This window comes from Corythoichthys intestinalis, chromosome 10 (genome assembly GCF_030265065.1).
Source record: "Corythoichthys intestinalis isolate RoL2023-P3 chromosome 10, ASM3026506v1, whole genome shotgun sequence".
In the NCBI taxonomy this organism is placed as follows: domain Eukaryota; kingdom Metazoa; phylum Chordata; class Actinopteri; order Syngnathiformes; family Syngnathidae; genus Corythoichthys; species Corythoichthys intestinalis.
Window position 1 is genome coordinate 39,801,312 of NC_080404.1, and position 19,368 is coordinate 39,820,679.

At 37.6% G+C, this 19,368-nt stretch overlaps 2 protein-coding genes across 4 annotated transcripts in view; one reads left to right on the forward strand and one right to left on the reverse strand.

Moving 5' to 3' along the window:
* Positions 1–1,655, forward strand: part of sec23ip (SEC23 interacting protein) — a 29,512-nt gene extending 27,857 nt beyond the window's left edge. The window contains exon 19 of one of the 2 annotated variants that reach the window (XM_057848496.1): positions 1,079–1,655. In XM_057848496.1, the coding sequence (XP_057704479.1) occupies positions 1,079–1,160 (82 nt within the window). In that variant the 3' untranslated portion in view covers positions 1,161–1,655. The remainder of the gene's footprint in view (positions 1–1,078) is intronic. The other variant, XM_057848495.1, reaches the window with a different exon arrangement.
* csgalnact2 (chondroitin sulfate N-acetylgalactosaminyltransferase 2) lies at positions 1,289–18,922 on the reverse strand. 2 transcript variants are annotated; one of them, XM_057848497.1, is made up of 8 exons: positions 18,778–18,922; positions 14,788–15,546; positions 9,383–9,599; positions 9,188–9,289; positions 7,030–7,208; positions 2,744–2,838; positions 2,597–2,678; positions 1,289–2,536 (listed from the first exon to the last, which is right to left on the reverse strand). In XM_057848497.1, the coding sequence occupies exons 2-8, from the start codon at positions 15,437–15,439 to the stop codon at positions 2,244–2,246; spliced, it is 1,620 nt and encodes a 539-aa protein (XP_057704480.1). In that variant the 5' UTR covers positions 15,440–15,546; positions 18,778–18,922; the 3' UTR covers positions 1,289–2,243. The 2 variants fall into 2 exon arrangements, 1 of the variants encoding a protein (XP_057704480.1); XR_009064650.1 differs by lacking the exons at positions 1,289–2,536; positions 7,030–7,208 and having other exon boundaries at positions 2,629–2,678.
* Positions 18,923–19,368: the final 446 nt, after the last annotated feature.

Below are 19,368 nucleotides of genomic sequence, written 5' to 3' on the forward strand. Positions count from 1 at the left end.
AGCAAGTGACCTGTAAATGCCCTGAAAATCGGACAGAACGACTGTGAATGCTCTGGTTTCGAAAGAACGAACGTTCCCAGTGTAAATGGATTGGGCGTGGAGCACCATCAATGCAGTTTTAGAGTTAACAAATACGCCTTTCCCAGTGGCCAAAAAAACCGTGTCAACCCACTAACAATCAGCTTTTGGTGGCAGTGGGAAAGGTGCAGCGACCCGTGTCAATCAACCCGCCAAGCGACCCGCGTTAAAATCACCTCGGCTCTGATCGTCGTGCAATCTGAAAGCAAAACCCCGGGTCAACAGTCAACACCCTAATCTACGTGGTGACGTAGGCTCTTACGTGATGCGTCATAACAACGTGCCAGTCGCCTAGTTACGTCGATGCTAACAACAAAGCTAGTAGAAGAATTCACGTCACCTACGTTGCCTCAGCACAAGCAGAGTGTTGACCCTTTGCCGCATTTCAACCATTTTGAGGGCAGTAAAAAGCATGAAAACAGAGAACACAAACGGAAAGTAGGCTTCCATAATGCTCTGCATTGTTTACTTCCTTGAAATGAATGAATTCGGTCGCACTTGTCGACGTTGATCTTATCGTGGTAACGTCACGTAAGCTTACGCACGGCTGAGGAGGGGTGGGGGGTTAGACGGGTGAAAAAAAAAAAAAAGACGGCTTTTTTTTTGTCAATGGGAAACGTGCCAAATGCCAATTGCTAGTGGGTTGCATCGGCTTGGAAAAAACGCGCGTTGACCCAGTAGTTTCAGTGGGAAAGGGGCATAAGATACTATTATGGTGGATGATTTTGGTAGCAACTTGTTGGTTAATTCTTATTTTTTTAGACAGACAGCTTTTTAAAACGATATCTTGATTCTTGGCAGGAGCATATCGATAACCTTTTGGGATACAAAATATCACGATATATCACTAGATATTTTGTCACACCCCTAATTTTAACCATCAAAAATAGTCGCTTGCCATGTTAAGGGTTAACACGCCTAGAAACAAATTCAAATTTTGAAAAATGTGATGTTTCCTGGTCATTTTTAGGAATAATGACTATTAAATTTGTGTTTCTAGGCAATCTGAAGACACAGTTCTGCTTATCCTCAAGGAGATCTACAAAAGCATGGGGGTCCAACCAGAAAACATGGCTCATTAGCATAATGCAACCCCATCCTTAAAGACTTTTTCCCAATTTGGTTCATTTCATGCCATTTTTATTTTCTATCCTTTTGATTTACTGTACGCAGTTGTATAATACCATATTAAACTACTTTAATGACAATTGAACACGCAGTTTAAAAGACTTCACAAGTTTATTGTAACATAGTATAAATTATAGAGCTGGCCAAGAAAAGGTCTGTATACTTGGATCAGAAACAGATAAGAATCAAGTAGCAGCAATTATTCAACGGGCAAATTGACCAATAAACCATTTACTTGAAAATGGCCTTTGTGTTCACTTGTTTTTTTTCTCCCCAAGAAATACACTATTCTACCAAATATTTTCAGTAACATTCATGAAGATCACACATCAACGTGAGTGATTTTCAATTTCTGGCCTCTACTGCAAGAAAAGTGGAGGTGGTAAGAGATCAAAATAATCGATTCACATGAATAAAAGACAACATTTTGTAATATTATTTACAAGAGTACCATTCCAACATAGTCCAGCCCTGGAAATAAATAGTGCCAAGAAGCTTTGCCGACTAACACGTTTTGGAGAATTAAAAATACAGATTGGTACCATCTGACCTAATATTAGTTCTTCATGCTCACATTAGATCTTTGCACCTTCAGTCACATCAACATGCATCTTTATTAAGACAGTGACCGTCATAGGAAATTAAAAAAGGTCCCTTTTATTAAACAGCTAATAAATATTAACTGAACAATATGGCTCGACAAACTATATATATTTAAAAAAAAAAAAAAAATACAATTAAAACCCAATCATTAGCCCAATAATGCAAGAAGTGGAAGTTCACCTTGGTAGAAGAAATATCAAATGACCACAAATTGCTGAAATGTACTGATCATACCAGCAAGCAAAACTGTGGCTCGACTGATTGGTCCATTTTACAGCAGATAAATAGTTCGACTTTTGCGGGTCAAATGTATAAGAAATGCAGCAGGTTAAGCAGCAATTGGATCATCTGCTTTTCAGATTGCCACATAGTTCTTTGTACATTCATTTGTCTACAGCTGTGCATTGATAACATCAGCATCTCACAGGCTTTGCTCATTCCTCTCCTTTGTTCTGTGGCTTAAAGGCCTGTTTGCGCAGGTGAGCTTCGATTTCCTCCCGGAACACCAGCATCCCCAAATGGGGGTGCGAGGCCTCGTTCATTGCTTTTGACTGAATGCACATGCGATACTGTTCTGGAGTCAGCTCGTCCGCGCACTGTTTCTCGTGCCAAAGATGGAAAAGATCCCGCACCGGCGTCCGAATAACTACTAGGTCGCTCCGGAGATATTTCCTGTACAAGTGGACGTCTTCTACACCCCAGCCTTTCACATCAAGATCGAAACCCCCTAGAAGAGGAAAGAATTAGTAAATGTTTGGATGCCAAAGTATTAAAGATCTGTGCTTACCGATACTGAGGAAATCGGAGCGATACTGGCACGTCATTCCAAAGCCAAAATCTCTCCAAAAACCAGCATCCTTTTTGTGAACCTATTTCAAACGGATATTGATGACCCAATTGTAATTTAAATTAAGATTAAACTGTAATGGCTTACCAGTTGTAGCTCAACAGGTGGCGCTACCTCCGCATTTCCATAAACAATGGCCGGATTATACAGACTAAACACCACTGGATAGAAGACTTTCTTATCTATAGAGAAAAAAAAACACACACATATATATATATGGTGGAAAACACAGACAAGACTGCTCTTGCACCCCTCTTTAAAATAAACTGCTGTATTTTAAGACAAAATAACTTCTGTATAATATGTCTATATGCTGCCATTGCAGATTCATGGCGGATTAAGCCCCCGAACTATTTTCAACTTGTCCGGTTTACCCTGAAAACCCCCGTTTACAGACGTCGCGCAACCGCTTCTGTTTCAACCCAGCCATAAAACGAAGGTAATCAATTATATTTATTATTCAAAATGTCGTTTTTAGTTTAGAACCATTAATTTATGTCTCATATTTCGTTTAAGAAAAAAAAAAGACTTAATTATTCAGTCACATATTTTAAACTTAAAATTATGTCACAATGAAAAAAATGGCGTCTGTGAAAAAGTCACGGATATCTACCTCATAACCATCGCTTAATTGTATTTTTTTTTTGTTACTGTCACATTTTCCCCGATATGTTAAAGAATCGATCCAAACAAAGAAAAATTGGGGGAAAAAAAACGTTTAAAAGGGTAAATATATGAAAAACAAAATCTTGATCACTCCTTAATGTCTGCGATTTCTGCCTCGCGACCGTTGTTATATTACCATGTTTCACCCATAAAATCCCCAAAAAATCCAGCTGTGGCCGTTCACAACTGTGTCTTGATACTCAGTGATACATGCTGCATGGAGTTTTTGGATAAAAACAAAATAAGTATGCGATAATATCTCGTTAAAGTCATGGCGTCTGTAATTCTGCCCTCCAGTGCAAAATTTTTCTTCCCCCAGAAAATTGAGATTTTAAGGTTTCCAATGATGTATCACACATGCATATCGGTCAATTTTGAAAGTTGGCCAAATTATGGGTCTCAGAGCGGAACTTCCAAGTCACCTGAGTGTTTTCCGCCATATATATATGTATATATATATATATACAGTGCCTTGCAAAAGTATTCGGCCCCCTTGAACCTTGCAACCTTTTGCCACATTTCAGGCTTCAAACATAAAGATATAAAATTTTAATTTTTTGTCAAGAATCAACAACAAGTGGGACACAATCGTGAAGTGGAACAAAATTTATTGGATAATTTAAACTTTTTTAACAAATAAAAAACTGAAAAGTGGGGCGTGCAATATTATTCGGCCCCCTTGCGTTAATACTTTGTAGCGCCACCTTTTGCTCCAATTACAGCTGCAAGTCGCTTGGGGTATGTTTCTATCAGTTTTGCACATCGAGAGACTGACATTCTTGCCCATTCTTCCTTGCAAAACAGCTTGAGCTCAGTGAGGTTGGATGGAGAGTGTTTGTGAACAGCAGTCTTCAGCTCTTTCCACAGATTCTCGATTGGATTCAGGTCTGGACTTTGACTTGGCCATTCTAACACCTGGATACGTTTATTTTTGAACCATTCCATTGTAGATTTGGCTTTATGTTTCGGATCATTGTCCTGTTGGAAGATAAATCTCCGTCCCAGTATCAGGTCTTGTGCAGATACCAACAGGTTTTCTTCCAGAATGTTCCTGTATTTGGCTGCATCCATCTTCCCGTCAATTTTAACCATCTTCCCTGTCCCTGCTGAAGAAAAGCAGGCCCAAACCATGATGCTGCCACCACCATGTTTGACAGTGGGGATGGTGTGTTCAGGGTGATGAGCTGTGTTGCTTTTATGCCAAACATATCGTTTTGCATTGTGGCCAAAAAGTTCAATTTTGGTTTCATCTGACCAGAGAACCTTCTTCCACGTTTGGTGTGTCTCCCAGGTGGCTTGTGGCAAACTTTAAACGAGACTTTTTATGGATATCCTTGAGAAATGGCTTTCTTCTTGCCACTCTTCCATAAAGGCCAGATTTGTGCAGTGTACGACTGATTGTTGTCCTATGGACAGACTCTCCCACCTCAGCCGTAGATTTCTGCAGTTCATCCAGAGTGATCATGGGCCTCTTGGCTGCATCTCTGATCAGTTTTCTCCTTGTTTGAGAAGAAAGTTTGGAAGGACGGCCAGGTCTTGGTAGATTTGCAGTGGTCTGATGCTCCTTCCATTTCAACATGATGGCTTGCACAGTGCTCCTTGAGATGTTTAAAGCTTGGGAAATCTTTTTGTATCCAAATCCGGCTTTAAACTTCTCCACAACAGTATCTCGGACCTGCCTGGTGTGTTCCTTGGTTTTCATAATGCTCTCTGCACTTTAAACAGAACCCTGAGACTATCACAGAGCAGGTGCATTTATACGGAGACTTGATTACACACAGGTGGATTCTATTTATCATCATCGGTCATTTAGGACAACATTGGATCATTCAGAGATCCTCACTGAACTTCTGGAGTGAGTTTGCTGCACTGAAAGTAAAGGGGCCGAATAATATTGCACGCCCCACTTTTCAGTTTTTTATTTGTTAAAAAAGTTTAAATTTTAAAAATAATTTAAAAAAATTTTTTTTAAATAAATGTTCCACTTCACGATTGTGTCCCACTTGTTGATTCTTGACAAAAAAATTAAATTTCATATCTTTATGTTTGAAGCCTGAAATGTGGCGAAAGGTTGCAAGATTCAAGGGGGCCGAATACTTTTGCAAGGCACTGTATATATATATATATACATATATATATGGCGGAAAACACTCAGGTGACTTGGAAGTTCCGCTCTGAGACCCATAATTTGGCCAACTTTCAAAATTGACCGATATGCATGTGTGATACATCAAGTATCATCATCAAGTATTTGATACACTGCCAATGGGAAAACCCATTGGCAGTGTATCAAATACTTGTTCTCCCCACTGTATATGTAAAATATATGGCGGAAAACAGACAAGACTGAAAAAGCAGTTTCTGCTCTTGCACCCCTCTTTAAAATAAACTGCTGTATTTTAAGCCAAAAGAACTGCTGTGTATAATATGTCTATATGCTGCCATAGCAGATTCATGGCGCATTAAGCCCCCAAACTATTTTTAATTCGGCCATTTTACCCTGGAAACCCCTGTTTACAGACGTCGCGCCACCGCTTTTGTTTCAACGCAGCCATAAAAAGAAATAATTATATTTATTATTCAAAATGTCTGTCATTTTTAGCTTAGAATCATAAATCGATGTCTAAAATTTTGTTAAAAACAACAACAACAAAAAAACACAAAAAAATTATTCACTTGCATATTTTAAACTTGAAAACAAATGACGTCACAATAAAAAAAAATGGTGTCTGTAAATAAGTCACGGATATCTACCTCATAACTATCGCTCAATTGTACTTTTTTTTGTTACTGTTGCATTTTCCACCGGTATGTTAGATGATAAATAATCGATCCAAACAAAAAAAAAAAAAAAAAAAAAAAAAAAAAAAAAAAAAAACGTTTAAAAAGGCAAATATATGAAAAAGAAATGTCGGCCACTCCTTGATGTCTGCAATTTCTGCATTGTGACCCTTGTTATTTTACCATGTTTCACGCATAAAATCCCCCCAAAAACCGGCTAAGGCCATTCACAGCTGTGTCTTAAAATTTTAAATGCAAATTCAAAATTTTTCTTCCCCCAGAAAATTGAAATGTTAAGCTTTCCAATGATGTAACACACGTGCATGTAGGACAATTTTGAAATTTGGCCAAATTGGGACTTTAAGTCACCTGAGTGTTTTCCGCCATATATACATATTTACATACACAGTATACGTACACACACACAGTATCTTATAATTAAATACTAGTGCTGCAAGAAATAATCGATTGACTCGAGTAATTCGATTAGAAAACAGCTTCAAATCAAATTCTGCTGCTTCAATGTTTCGTGTAATTAGAGTGGCCTAGTAATGGTTTGTTTTGAAAGTGTTTGCATTTAGTGTTATTGATTTGGGTGGATACACTGCCTTCTAGTGGCAACAGTGAATAGGACATATCCCACTTCACATGGCTGAATCCAGCTGCTCCCTGTTAAGCCTAACATAAGGTTGTACATTTTTGTATTTTACAGGTATATTTAGTAGTTGTTTTTGTTTTTGGTAAGAATATGTGTTTGAATGATTTGTTAAGAATATTGCGAAGAAAAAAAAAAACTTAAGCATTTTGTAGCATTTAAGCTAGTGGGAGGGTGGCAGCGAATGAACACTGGATTCAAAGGGATTGGACGTCTATTATTTAACAAACTGATTGAAATGTTCTACAAATGACAAGAAGTCAAAACATACTCGGAGACGCATGGAGCCGGCAAGTATTGAGGAAGTCCAAGGTGAAATGGATGTCGACGTCGCAGAAAAACATCAGCACATCGCCTTTGTTCCAAGCGTGCGCGCCAATATCCAATCCCCGACCTCGGGAAAACTCCTCATCCACTGGGATTAGAGTGTAGTTTGAGAAATTCTCCTCCCTGACAAAAAATAAAAGTAATGGATGTTACATATATCTGGGGTGTCAACCTCATCTTGTCGTAGTTTTGAGTTTCTTCACAAGTCCAATATGACTAAGGCTGCCACTATTAATTGACAACTAATCAATTGTCAAACGAATCGACAAATATGTTGACAGTCGATCGCTTGAGACGTTGAATCTTTTTTGGAGCCTCTTAATAGCACATTTTTTTCCTACTTGTTTTTCATTTTTTTCTTTATTATAAGAAAACAAAAGGGAAAACAATATTTTCCTTTTTTTTTTAACAATTGCTTTGAAAAAATAAATAGTACCGGTAAATATTGGATTTTATTCATTATTTTTGAAAATGTATTTACTAGGGTTGTTCCGATCATGTTTTTTTGCTCCCGATCCGATCCCGATCGTTTTAGTTTGAATATCTGCCGATCCCGATATTTCCCGATCCGATTGCTTTTTTTTTTTTTTTTTTTGTGCTCTCGATTCAATTCCAATCATTCCCGATAATTTTTCCCGATCATATACATTTTGGCAATGCATTAAAAAAAAAAGAATAAAACTCGGACAAATATATACATGCAACATACAGTACATAAGTACTGTATTTGTTTTTTATGACAATAAATTTTCAAGATGGCATTTACATTATTAACATTCTTTCTGTGAGAGGGATCCACGGATAGAAAGACTTGTAATTCCTAAAGGATAAATGTGACTTTGTATATTGTGACTAAATATTGCCATCTAGTGTATTTGTTGAGCTTTTAGTAAATGATACTGTAGCCATTTAACTTCTGCCCAAATGCATGATGGGAAGTGCAACCTTGACTGTGCGTCGTGGTACCAATTGATATATTTTCTCTGCGTTGGGAAATAACAGTGTTAAGAAAAAGATCAACTACTACCTTTCTTCCCCACATCGCTTCCCACGATTATTCTAATCGTTGGGAGAGGGATTGTAAGGCTTTAGCCATTTAAAACAAAGGCTCCAAAGGCTGCCAAAATTCATTCTACTCATTTTACGCTGCCTTTTAGCTCTATATACTGTATGGGTAAGATGGCGCCATTATAGACTGAACGCGACAATGCGTGAGTGGGTCGTGCAGCGCATGCATTAAATATTGTAACGTGATAAATGTAAAAAATATTAGTTCTCACCCCTACCTTAAGCTTAAACTAAAGACTCTGGAAGAGTGTAACACATTATGTCTGTGACGTTAAATACAATTCGAAAACGATTTAATTAAAAATATATATATATATATATTAAAAAAAGGAATGTCCGATATTTTTTTGCCGATTCCGATACTTTGAAAATGACGTGATCGGACCTCTCTAGTATTTACTCATATACATTAAAAAAAGAAGAAGGAGGAAATAGTCAAATAAATACAACTATATATGCTACTATAAAATGAACACTACCATATATTAATAAAACTAAAAATAGTAAAAAAAAAAAAAAAAAAAAGCATTTATTCAAAATAAAAAAGGAAAAAAACAGTATTCCCCCATTAATATTTTACATATTTTAATTACAAAAACAAAATGGGAAAAACATTGTAAATATTCTGTTGTACATATATTTTAATGTGTTTTAATTAAAAATAGCAAACATAGTAAATGTTTCATTTTTCTTTTACATTTAAATAACAAAACACAAGGTTGAAAAGCATTAAATATTCTTATTTCTATTTATTATTTTAGTTAAAAGACAAAAAAAAAAACAGTACTCCCTTTTCTTTTGTATGTTTAAAAATGTATTTATCATATTAAATTAAAAATTAACAAAAAGGAAAAATGAAACACTAAATATTCTCTGATTTCTGTAGTGTAGTCCCAAAATTTTAGCAAGATGTTTTACTTTCACAGGCCAAACAAAATGTCACGACGCGCCAAATCTGACCCAGTGACATATGTCCGACACCTAAGCTCTCCACTATATTCACGCCCCGTCCGAAAGACCGTAGAAGGACAAACCTTGCCATTGATTCCAAAGACGACTTGACCTCTTGGAGCCCCTCATGGCCAAAATAAACCACAGTGAGATGAACGCGTCTGTCCTGCTGTACACACACCTTCCTAAGAGCAGTCAATAGTGTTACATTTTTTCTACAACGCTAATAACAAGAACAACACAAGCTGGAACACGTCAGGAAGAAAAACGTTTTTTACCTGAAGTTGTGCAAGAACTGTAAAAAGGTTTCAACTCTTCCCGCCAGCGGCACAATGATGTTGATGATCATTCCCGATGTGTCTACGGTCGTGCTCCTGACTTTCATCAGAGGACCAAAAGGTCTGAAAAGGGTGACGTGGCGGATGGTGCTGAGCTCCTTCTTAGCGAAGAAGAGTTCGTAAAGTGACCCTTTGTCCCGCTCTGTCCTATGCATGCCTGCAAACACATGAAAGGAAGAGATAAAACTTATTCTGCATTTGTCTAGACACCATAATCAACCTTTTCAGTAAAGATGTCACGTCATTTTCAAAGTATCGGAATCGGCAAAAAAATATCGGACATGCCTTTTTTTTAATATATATATATTTATTAATTAAATCGTTTTCTAATTGTATTTATCGTTACAGACAAAAGGTCTTACACTCATCCAGTTAGTGAGTTAGTTTTGGCTTAAAGTAGGGCTATGAAATTTCTCGCGTTAACGGCAGTAATTAAATTTTTTTTTTATTAATCACGTTAAATATTTAACGCAATTAATGCATGCACTGCACGACCCACTCACGCATTGTCGCGTTTGATCTATAATGGTGCCGTTTTACCCATACACTATATAGAGCTAAAAGGCAGCGTTAAATGAGTAGAGTGAATTTTGGCAGTCTTTGAAGCCTTTTTTTAATTGGCTAAAGCCTTAAAATCCCTCTCTCAACAATTAGATATATCGTGGGTAAGCAACGTGGGGAAGAAAGTCTTTTTCTTTACACCCTATGTTATTTCCCAACGCAGAGAAGATATATCAATTGGTGTCACTACGCACAGTCATGGTTGCACTTCCTATCATGCATTTGGGCAGAACAGTTAAATGGCTACAGTATCATTTACTGAAAGCTCAACAAATACACTAGATGGCAATATTTAGTCACAATATACAAAGTCACATTTATCCTTTAAGAATTACAAGTCTTTCTATCCGTGGATCCCTCTCACAGAAAGAATGTTAATAATGTAAATGCCATCTTGAGGATTTATTGTCATAATAAACAAATACAGTACTTATGTACTGTATGTTGAATGTATATATTCGTCCGAGTTTTATTCATTTTTTTCTTAATGCATTGCCAAAATGTATATGATCGGGAAAAATTACCGGGAATGATTGGAATTGAATCGGGAGCAAAAAAAAACCCCAATCGGATCGGGAAATATTGGGATCGGCAGATACTCAAACTAAAACGATCGGGAGCAAAAAAACATGATCGGAATAACCCTACTTTTCAGTTATATATAGGGGTTAAAGTGGGGCGGAGCTCTGCCACCAAGGAACCAAGCTCCGCCTCCTTAGTAAAAAAAACCCCAAATAATTCATTTCAAACTTGCGGTAGCGCCACAGACTAAATATTATTTTTCCATGCACTGTCTGCATGGCTCTCGCATGGTAAGCACTGATATACTCATTAAATCAGAGCGCAGCATCACCCTCTGCTGGCCCCGCCTTCTTTAACACACGGCATCCACCAAGTCGGTCAAACCACCAGTTTGTTTGAATCGTTTATAGTTTGAATGTGTCCGCGGGAGTCTAAAACAGCGTTTAAGCCAGAGGAATTGTATAAAGGTACATTTTAGGGTTGATACGATTTGTATCACAGGTCACGATTCGATTCGATCCCAATTAATCCTGATGATACACTTGAAGACAACTATTGCGATAATTGTATATAGGGCTGAAGCTATCGATTATTTTAGTAGTCGATTAATCGATGGACAAGTTAGTTCGAATAATCGAGTAATCGGATAAGGAACATAAAAAATTAAAACACCTGATCTGAGTGAGCCTCAAACAGTATAAAAAAATAAAAAAGAGAATCTAAGTACAACAAATGAACAATTGGCTAACTTACATAGCAAAAGTCCGCTAGCTTAAATGCTATAAATTGCTAACTTTTTTAATTTTTTTTTTTTTTACAATGCGCTTCACAAATGGTTCAAAAGCATATTCTCACAAAAAACGGCTAAATATACCTATAAACTAAATTACGAATGCATTAAACATTAGCTCAAACAAAAACTTGTTGGTCTTAACAGGGAGCAGCTGGATTCAGCCATGTGAAATAAATTATGTCATTCACTGTTGCCACTTAACGGCAGTGTATCCACCCAAATCAATAAAAACTAAATGCAAACACTTTCAAAGCAAACCATTACAACGCCACATTAATCAAACGACTAATCGAAGCAGCAAAATTTAATTTGAATCTTTTTTCTAATCGAATTACTTGAGTTAATCGATTAATCGTTGCAGCACTATTTGTATATCACTTTAGTAAAAAATAAATCAAAATGGACATAAGTACATTTGTATCAATTTATTCCTGAAACCTCATCCAGAATTTAAGTAAACATGTTTTTTTTATATGTTTGAACAACATGTGGCTTTAATAGTAACATTTTTTCTTGTTTAGTGTAAATCTGCTTTAGTCCAAACCTGCTTAAATGCAGAATTCTAAATACTCCGTTTCTATGGTCAAAGCCATAATTAGCCCAAATTTCAGACATATAACAGCACTAATCCGAGCCACCACAAGAGGGCAACATACACAAATCTCACTCGGATTAGTCTGATATTGTTGTTACTAAGCCTGTCACGATATGCAATAAGTCCATTTATCGCACGGTAAATAAAAATGAGGGCGGTAATTTTCCCGGCTGCGTTTTTTTCGCCGTGTGCGTACGTCCGTGCATACATTTGTGCGTGCATGTGCACGTGCGTGTTGACGGCATATGAGACTCCAGTTCCTTTCACAGATGTTTATTGGTCATCAACACGCCGTAGAATTAAAGTTCAGACATACAAAATAAGAAAACACATCTATATTAAACACTGTAAAACGTTAGCATTGCTACATTAAGGCTAATGGGGAAAAAAAGACAACTTACTAACCACTTTAGCCTGCTAAACATTGGCAGTCTTCTCCAAAACGCAAACTTCCGGTTAAAAGTTGACACTTCAAACGTGAAATATCGCTGGTTAACAGCATTTGCAAAAGGAAAAAAAAATAAAAAATAAAAAAACTATTACTGACACCACATGCATGACGAAAAGAGCAGTGCACTTTTTTTTTATGGAGTGTAAAGCTTATGGTTAGCGGCTTAGCGAACGTACTTCCGGTGAACATCAAAGCTAAAAGCATGTCATGCTCAACATATAAATACCGATTTCTGGAGTTAATCTCACATACTTCAGATTCCACACTAAGAATAGCTTTAAAATGACACCCTTTATGAAAAATCTGATTGGCAATGAATGATTTGGTTTCAAATTTGCTAACGTGCACTTTGCAGAACTAGATGACAGTCATTTGGAATCAAATACTGTGTAAACACTTTTGATGGACTCTAATTGGCAGAGAACAAAAATGGCATTGGATTTCTCATCTATTTCATATTCTGCTCATACCTAGCTTTCAAATGACTCATTATGCATTTTGTGTTTTTTTTTTTTTTTAATATTTAGTATTTTTAATATAGTTTGTGTTTTATTTAAGAATAACACATTATTGCATTTGAATGGGTGATTTATTAGGATGTATTGTCACTAATGGTCGAATTAGTTTAAGAAATTGACAACAGTATCGCATATCGGCAATAATTTATGAGACAATATATCGCCTACTAAAATTTGTTATCACGACAGGCCTAGTTGTTACTTCAGCAGACTACAAGGCAATGCTGCTGTGCGCTGCCAACTACTGGACGGGAGTAGAAGTGCAGCTCAGATCAGTAGATCAGTAGATCAGTGTTGTTAGTAACGGCGTTAGAGTATAACGGCGTTTCTAACGGCGTTATTTTTTTTCAGTAGTAAGTAATCTGATTAATTACTTTTCCCATCTTTGCAACACAGTTACCGCTTCTGAGGATGTGAAGGGGCATGTTACTAGAGCTGGGAATCTTTGGGCACCTAACGATTCGATTACGATTACGATTCAGAGGCTCCGATTCGATTATAAAACGATTATTGATGCACCCCCCCCCTCCTTTTTTTTTTTTTAATTAAATGTTTTGTACATTAGTTCCAAAATTGTTCAAAAATACTCTCAGGCTAAACCAAACTACTATTTCACTATCAAGTTAACATATAGCAGTAAACAAATATACAAAAATAACAGTAAATAAAAAACTCCAGTCCCCATTCTGTAACAGCAGCTTTAAACTACATTCAATTAATTTAATGTTGTGAATCAATCGTTTAAGTTGTTAAAATTGCTCCCGTTATTCCATAATTTCCCTTTTGTCTACTTTCGACATGTGAAAGTTTTAAAACTATTTTAAAGATAGATTCAAGTCAATATTTTACCGATTTAGGAGTATTTTAGATAAAAAGTTAATTAGGTTTGCTTGGAAGGTTCGCTACAACAGCCTTGCAGGGAAGTGTACTGCTTTAAGATGGCGGCCGTTTACTAACGACGGCATCTAGCTTTTTCTAGATATGCTGCTAACGCTACCATATCTGTGATGCATCTAGTCCTATATAAATGATATCTACCGTAACATTATGTGGATGACGTACTTTGTAGCAGCTTTTCGGCAGCATTCAGGTATGTTGTTGTGTTTTTTTATCTCGTGGCATGAGTTGAGCTAGAGCCGTGAGTTGAGTATTGGCATTACCCGAGGGGCCGGGTAATGAGAAGCATGATGTTTAGCTACTCTCGCTGCGTTCTTCCTCATTGCGACCCGAAGACCGCGCGGCACGCTGAGTGTGTTGTACTTCTGCTTTACTTGGCATATTTCAATAATCGGAATTTGGATGTTTGTGAATCGTTCTCGAACCTTCCACGGCCGAATCGCGAATAATCTAAGAATCGGAAATTTTGCACACCTCTACATGTTACTACAATTTGGTTGAACATCGTAGCGCAAGTTGTCTGATTTTGTCACACATCCGCCTGCCTGAGGGGGGGTGCAAACGCGTCCAAAACACGTCCTCAATGCAAACGCGATGATGATTATCTAGGTGGCTCGTAGCGTTAGCATAGCATTTGCGTTCTCGTTAGCATTAGCATTAAGCATGGCGTGTTAGAATAATTTTGTAGGGTTATTTGCTCAATTTCATTATAAGAAAGATCAACACACAAACAGTGAACATAACTATTCTATTACATTGGCTGATAGCCGATCCATATATCGAGCCTGATATCGGCTGACCGATACATCGGGCGACCTTTAATATAAACAGCAAATCATGTAATTTATATATTAAATGACCAGTCTACAAATCTAAAAAATAATCGCTGATTAGTTGACTATTATATTAATCCGAATTACGTACATTTTTCAGCATTTTGAACAACAAATATCTTGGCACAGTAACTGAGCAAATTGTAGTCAGTAAGCCTGTTTGAAGTGACTTTACCTTCTATGAAGTGGGCCTCTTTGTAGGTCTGCTTCTGCATCGGCACGTCGTCCTCCACGCCGTCCTCCTCGTCAGGGTTGTTAATTATTTCCAGCGCCGCCTCGATGACCTCCGCCAGTTCGTCGCGTCGATCTTTTCGAACGGGCTTCTCCTCCGGGTGTCGCGTCAGTCCCATCTCCAGCTGGTAAACCTTGGATGAAGTGAAGCTCTCAAAGGGCACCACGGCATACTCGCTTGGCAAGCGAGCCCCCGTGTTGACCTCGGCTTTGTCAATCTGAGAGTGCAGATAGTCCAACAAATCTCCCGGCTCTTGCTCCCTATTCTCCCCCATACCCTGCGCATCGGGGAGCTCCTTCTTCTCCTGCAGTAGCTTTAACTTCTCGCTCATTTCCTGTAGCTCCTGCTTGAGCTGCGCAATCTGCCGCTTCAGACTGGAGGCGCGGTTCTGGTGGCGCTCCTCCTGTTCCTGCAGCAGAGCTTGGTAGTACTCCTTTCCGGAAGGCTCCCCCGCTATGCCGGGAAGGACTCTGTTGACGTCACTCTGAGGGGTGCACTCCAACAGGTAGGTGAAAAACAGCATTACCAGCAGCAGGAGGAGGCCCAGGAAAAGCCAGCGGACCCGGCCGTGGACCAGCAACCCCCGTCTGGGCATTGCGCTCTCATGTCTCGCGAGACATTACATAAAAAAAAAAATCTGACAGATTCCTTTCGGAAATTCCTTTGGGCAAAATATTCCCCTGCAATCCATGCGGTTGTCACCTGCAATAGAGGAAGAAGAATTTTGAAGATGCGCATGCAATCAAACCCAGAAAAATATGAAGGCTTGTTTGGAAGAGAGTATGATTTATGTCACCTTCCGAGCCAGATTCTACCAGACTGACGCCACTTACGTAACACTACAGTCAAACTGGCTCCAAAGTTCACACAAAAAACATGATTTTCGCAAATAGACTCAACTGTCCCGCTACGACTGTTTAACAATACATACAACATTCGACTTCCTGTTTAATAGTTATTCTTTAGAAAATAAAAGCGCAACACCACCACATTTTTGCCCTCCACCGAATAAACCTAGGTATATGTATAGTATTCACAGTATAATTGTTAGGAGTGGGAACCTCTTGGTACCTCCCGATACGATACGATTTGCAATACAAAGCTCACGATAAAGATGATCTGACGCTATGGCGATACAACTATGATTGTTACATTGGTCAGGAAATCATTCTAGGATATTCTACAAACAACTAATAAAGAGAAAAAAAGTTTCTGCTGTGAATTCGAATGAGTTTATCACTAGTAGACGTCCAATCTATTTGAACTGGGAGGGTGGCAGCGAATGAACATTTTCAATTTCAAAACCGGTGTAATGTGGTCCAGCTTCCTTGAATTTGTGAGGACTCTGGCTGCAGCATTCTGTACTAGCTGCAGCTTCCTGACTGATTTGTTATCAAAACCTGTAAATATACCATTGTAATAGTCCAATCTGCTGAAAATGAATGCATGCATAAGTTTTTCCATGCCTTGTTGAGTCAGAAGCCCCTTAATTTTGGCTATATTTTTTAGGTGGTAATAAGCAGATTTAGTGACGGACTTTAGATGGCTATCAAATTTTAGGTCTGAGTCAATAATTACGCCAAGGTTTCTGACTTGATTTGTAGCTGTAAGTGACATTGTGCTAAGGTGCCTGCTTATCTTTGACCTTTTCTTTTTTGTCCCAAAAATGATCACTTCTGTCTTCTCAACATTTAACTGGAGAAAATTCTGGCACATCCATTCATTGATTTGATGAATGCATTTACTCAGGGAGACTAAGGGACTATAATCATGTGGGGACACAGAAATGTACAGTTGTGTGTCATCTGCATAGGTGTGATAGGAGATGTCATACTGTTCCATAATCTGAGCTAAGGAAAGCGTATAGATGTTAAACAAGAGTGGTCCAAGAATTGAAATCCCAATAATGTAAATAGGATGCGAAGCTCTGAAGATGTGGATGTGAAATATATGTTTACTTTGGTGGTGAAGGGTCATATGTACAGAACTTCATAAGTTGTTGTGTTATAGAAGCCAGCCAATGCTTAAGGCTAGTAACTCAAGCTAGTTTGCTATGCTGTGCATACATATAATGCTTGTCGTGTAATGTTAGTCCTGTCAGCATGCTTGGTAGGATTTTATACTTTGCAGAGAAACCTCATACTTTTTTGAATATGGGTTCACTCACTGCCGTTTATATTGATTATTATAAGGCAAGTCATTAATCCATTTTGTTCTACCATATTTTTGTTATGAAGAATGAGTGATCAACCTTACTATATAATGTTTGCATTTTACAGTGTGAGTTATAAGTTAGTAAGTTATTGAGAGGCCTTTTGGTTATTGATAGGCTTGCTGTCCTAACCTGTCTTCCAGGTTAAGAAAGTTGTTTCATGGACCAAGACCACAACAGTCTCCTGTAGCACCAAATATTTTTATCTGATGACAAAGCACAATACCTGTTGGGTTTATGTTTTAGTTCAGTGCTCATTGTTCAGGAAACACATCTTCAATTATAATGACTAATTGATTGTGATTGACTCAAATTAATTTATTTGAAAAAATAAATATCGGCACTTTATTTGAAGTCAAGACTGTTCTTGTCTTTGTTTTGTTCATTATAATAATGTTCATGTCATTATGAAAATTCTGGTGAGGTCAAAGGCAAATGTATGTTGAATCCACCATTATTATTTTTTTAAACCTCCAGGTGTTCAAAAACTCGGGTGAATATACATTTAAAAAATTATATATTTATTATCGGTTATCGATATCGGTATCGGCTTTGAGGAGCAGGAAGTTATCGATATCGGTATTGGTTTCAAAAAATGGATATCGTGCACCCCTACTAAATGCCCATATCTCGGAAACTTCTTGATGGATCTTAATGAAATTAAATACACTATATGTTGAAGGTCATATGTTTTAATGGTTAAATTTACAAAGAAAAGTACAAATATTTGTTGGTTCTATGACAGATTTTCATAAATGTTCAATATGAGCGACACCTGTGACTGTGCACACGTCGAGTCGGTATTCGAGCTTGTGCCAAACTCGCTGAAATTTCTTGAAATTTTTGGTGCCAAGTCCTAATTTGTTTTGTAATTGGTGCCTTCTTTGTAAAATTTGTGAAGAAGGCAAGCTGCACTGTCTTCGGTGACTGAGTCCGAGCATACTCTAACAAGCAAAATGCCTTTTCTTTTGACGTGAACGGCATTTCTCAACCTGAAAAGATAGAAATGCCAAATGTTACACACAAAAACTTGAAACGTTTCTACACAAGCTGTGAAAATTTGAGGTAATTCCAACGAAAATTGTCAAAATTATTGGCCTACGAAATGGGGTCAAACATTTTGGAACACCCTGTGTAACGAAAATAAAGACATTGTCTAAAAATGGTTCAATATTGGGGGAAATGTCTGGTTTTCTCAGGGTTATTTATAATTGCTCTTCACCTAAAAGAAAATCTTTTATCCGATTACTTGATTGTTCGATGGAATTTTGAGTAGAACACTCGATTACTAAAATATTCGATAACTGCAGCCCTAATGCCAAGCCAAAGACACTCGAATAAAGTCAACTAAAACAATGTTTTTTTTTTTAATTCTTATTTTGATTTGTGTAGAAAAGAGCAACTGTTTTAAAGCAAATTAATTAAATCATAATTGGAAAATACAATAATTCATGTGATTTTATGTGTTAATAGTTTGGGGAATAAATTACACGAAATTTTAAATATGTAAAATAATATTTTAAAATTAGTTTAAGAATATTCAAAAGTGGACCATCACTCATTTAGTCCGTTTTCAATTATTTTGAACTGCCTAAACCGGAAGTGAAGCACGTTGTGCTGTTAGCTTAGCGGGACAGGACTACATAAAGCGGTTTCCATATATTTGTCTGTCTATTAAACGTTCCGCGATGGAAGTTTGCTATGCTAAACCAATTCCTCACCTCATCGTGTGCGCGTCCCACGCCGTTGGCTCTTAAAGCCTTACGTCGGAGCAAAACCCACAGCGACAGTCAGCCTCTGTTGCAAAATGCCACGGAGCAAAAAGAAAAGAGTGGCTTGCCATCCACTTCCGTTCTGCCACCAGCCAATAGAAGCCTAGCTACTAAATGACGTCAGAGAACACGTTGACGCGCCTGATAATAACAAAAATATATGTAAGATTTGATACCTAGCTAACAAAAAGGTTGGGAAGATTCCCCAAAATATAATTCACGCAAAAATTCCACAGCAAATCTACGATTTCAGAGTATCCTTGTCTTTATAACTTGCATGGAATGTAATGTAACATTTCCAATTTGAGGTGCATTTGAGCTGCGGCTTGAGCTGCTACTGCGAGCAGTGTGATCTGAATACTGAATTAACAAGTGTCAATTAAAAAAAAAAAAAATTCACCCCACAATTTTTAACCCTTGCAATGACAGTGGTCACTACAGTGGACATCAATTGAAAAGTTCTCATAAGATGAACATATTCACTGTCAAACATGATGTCTTGTGGTAGTTCGTAAAAGTGGGAAATTAATATTGAAAACA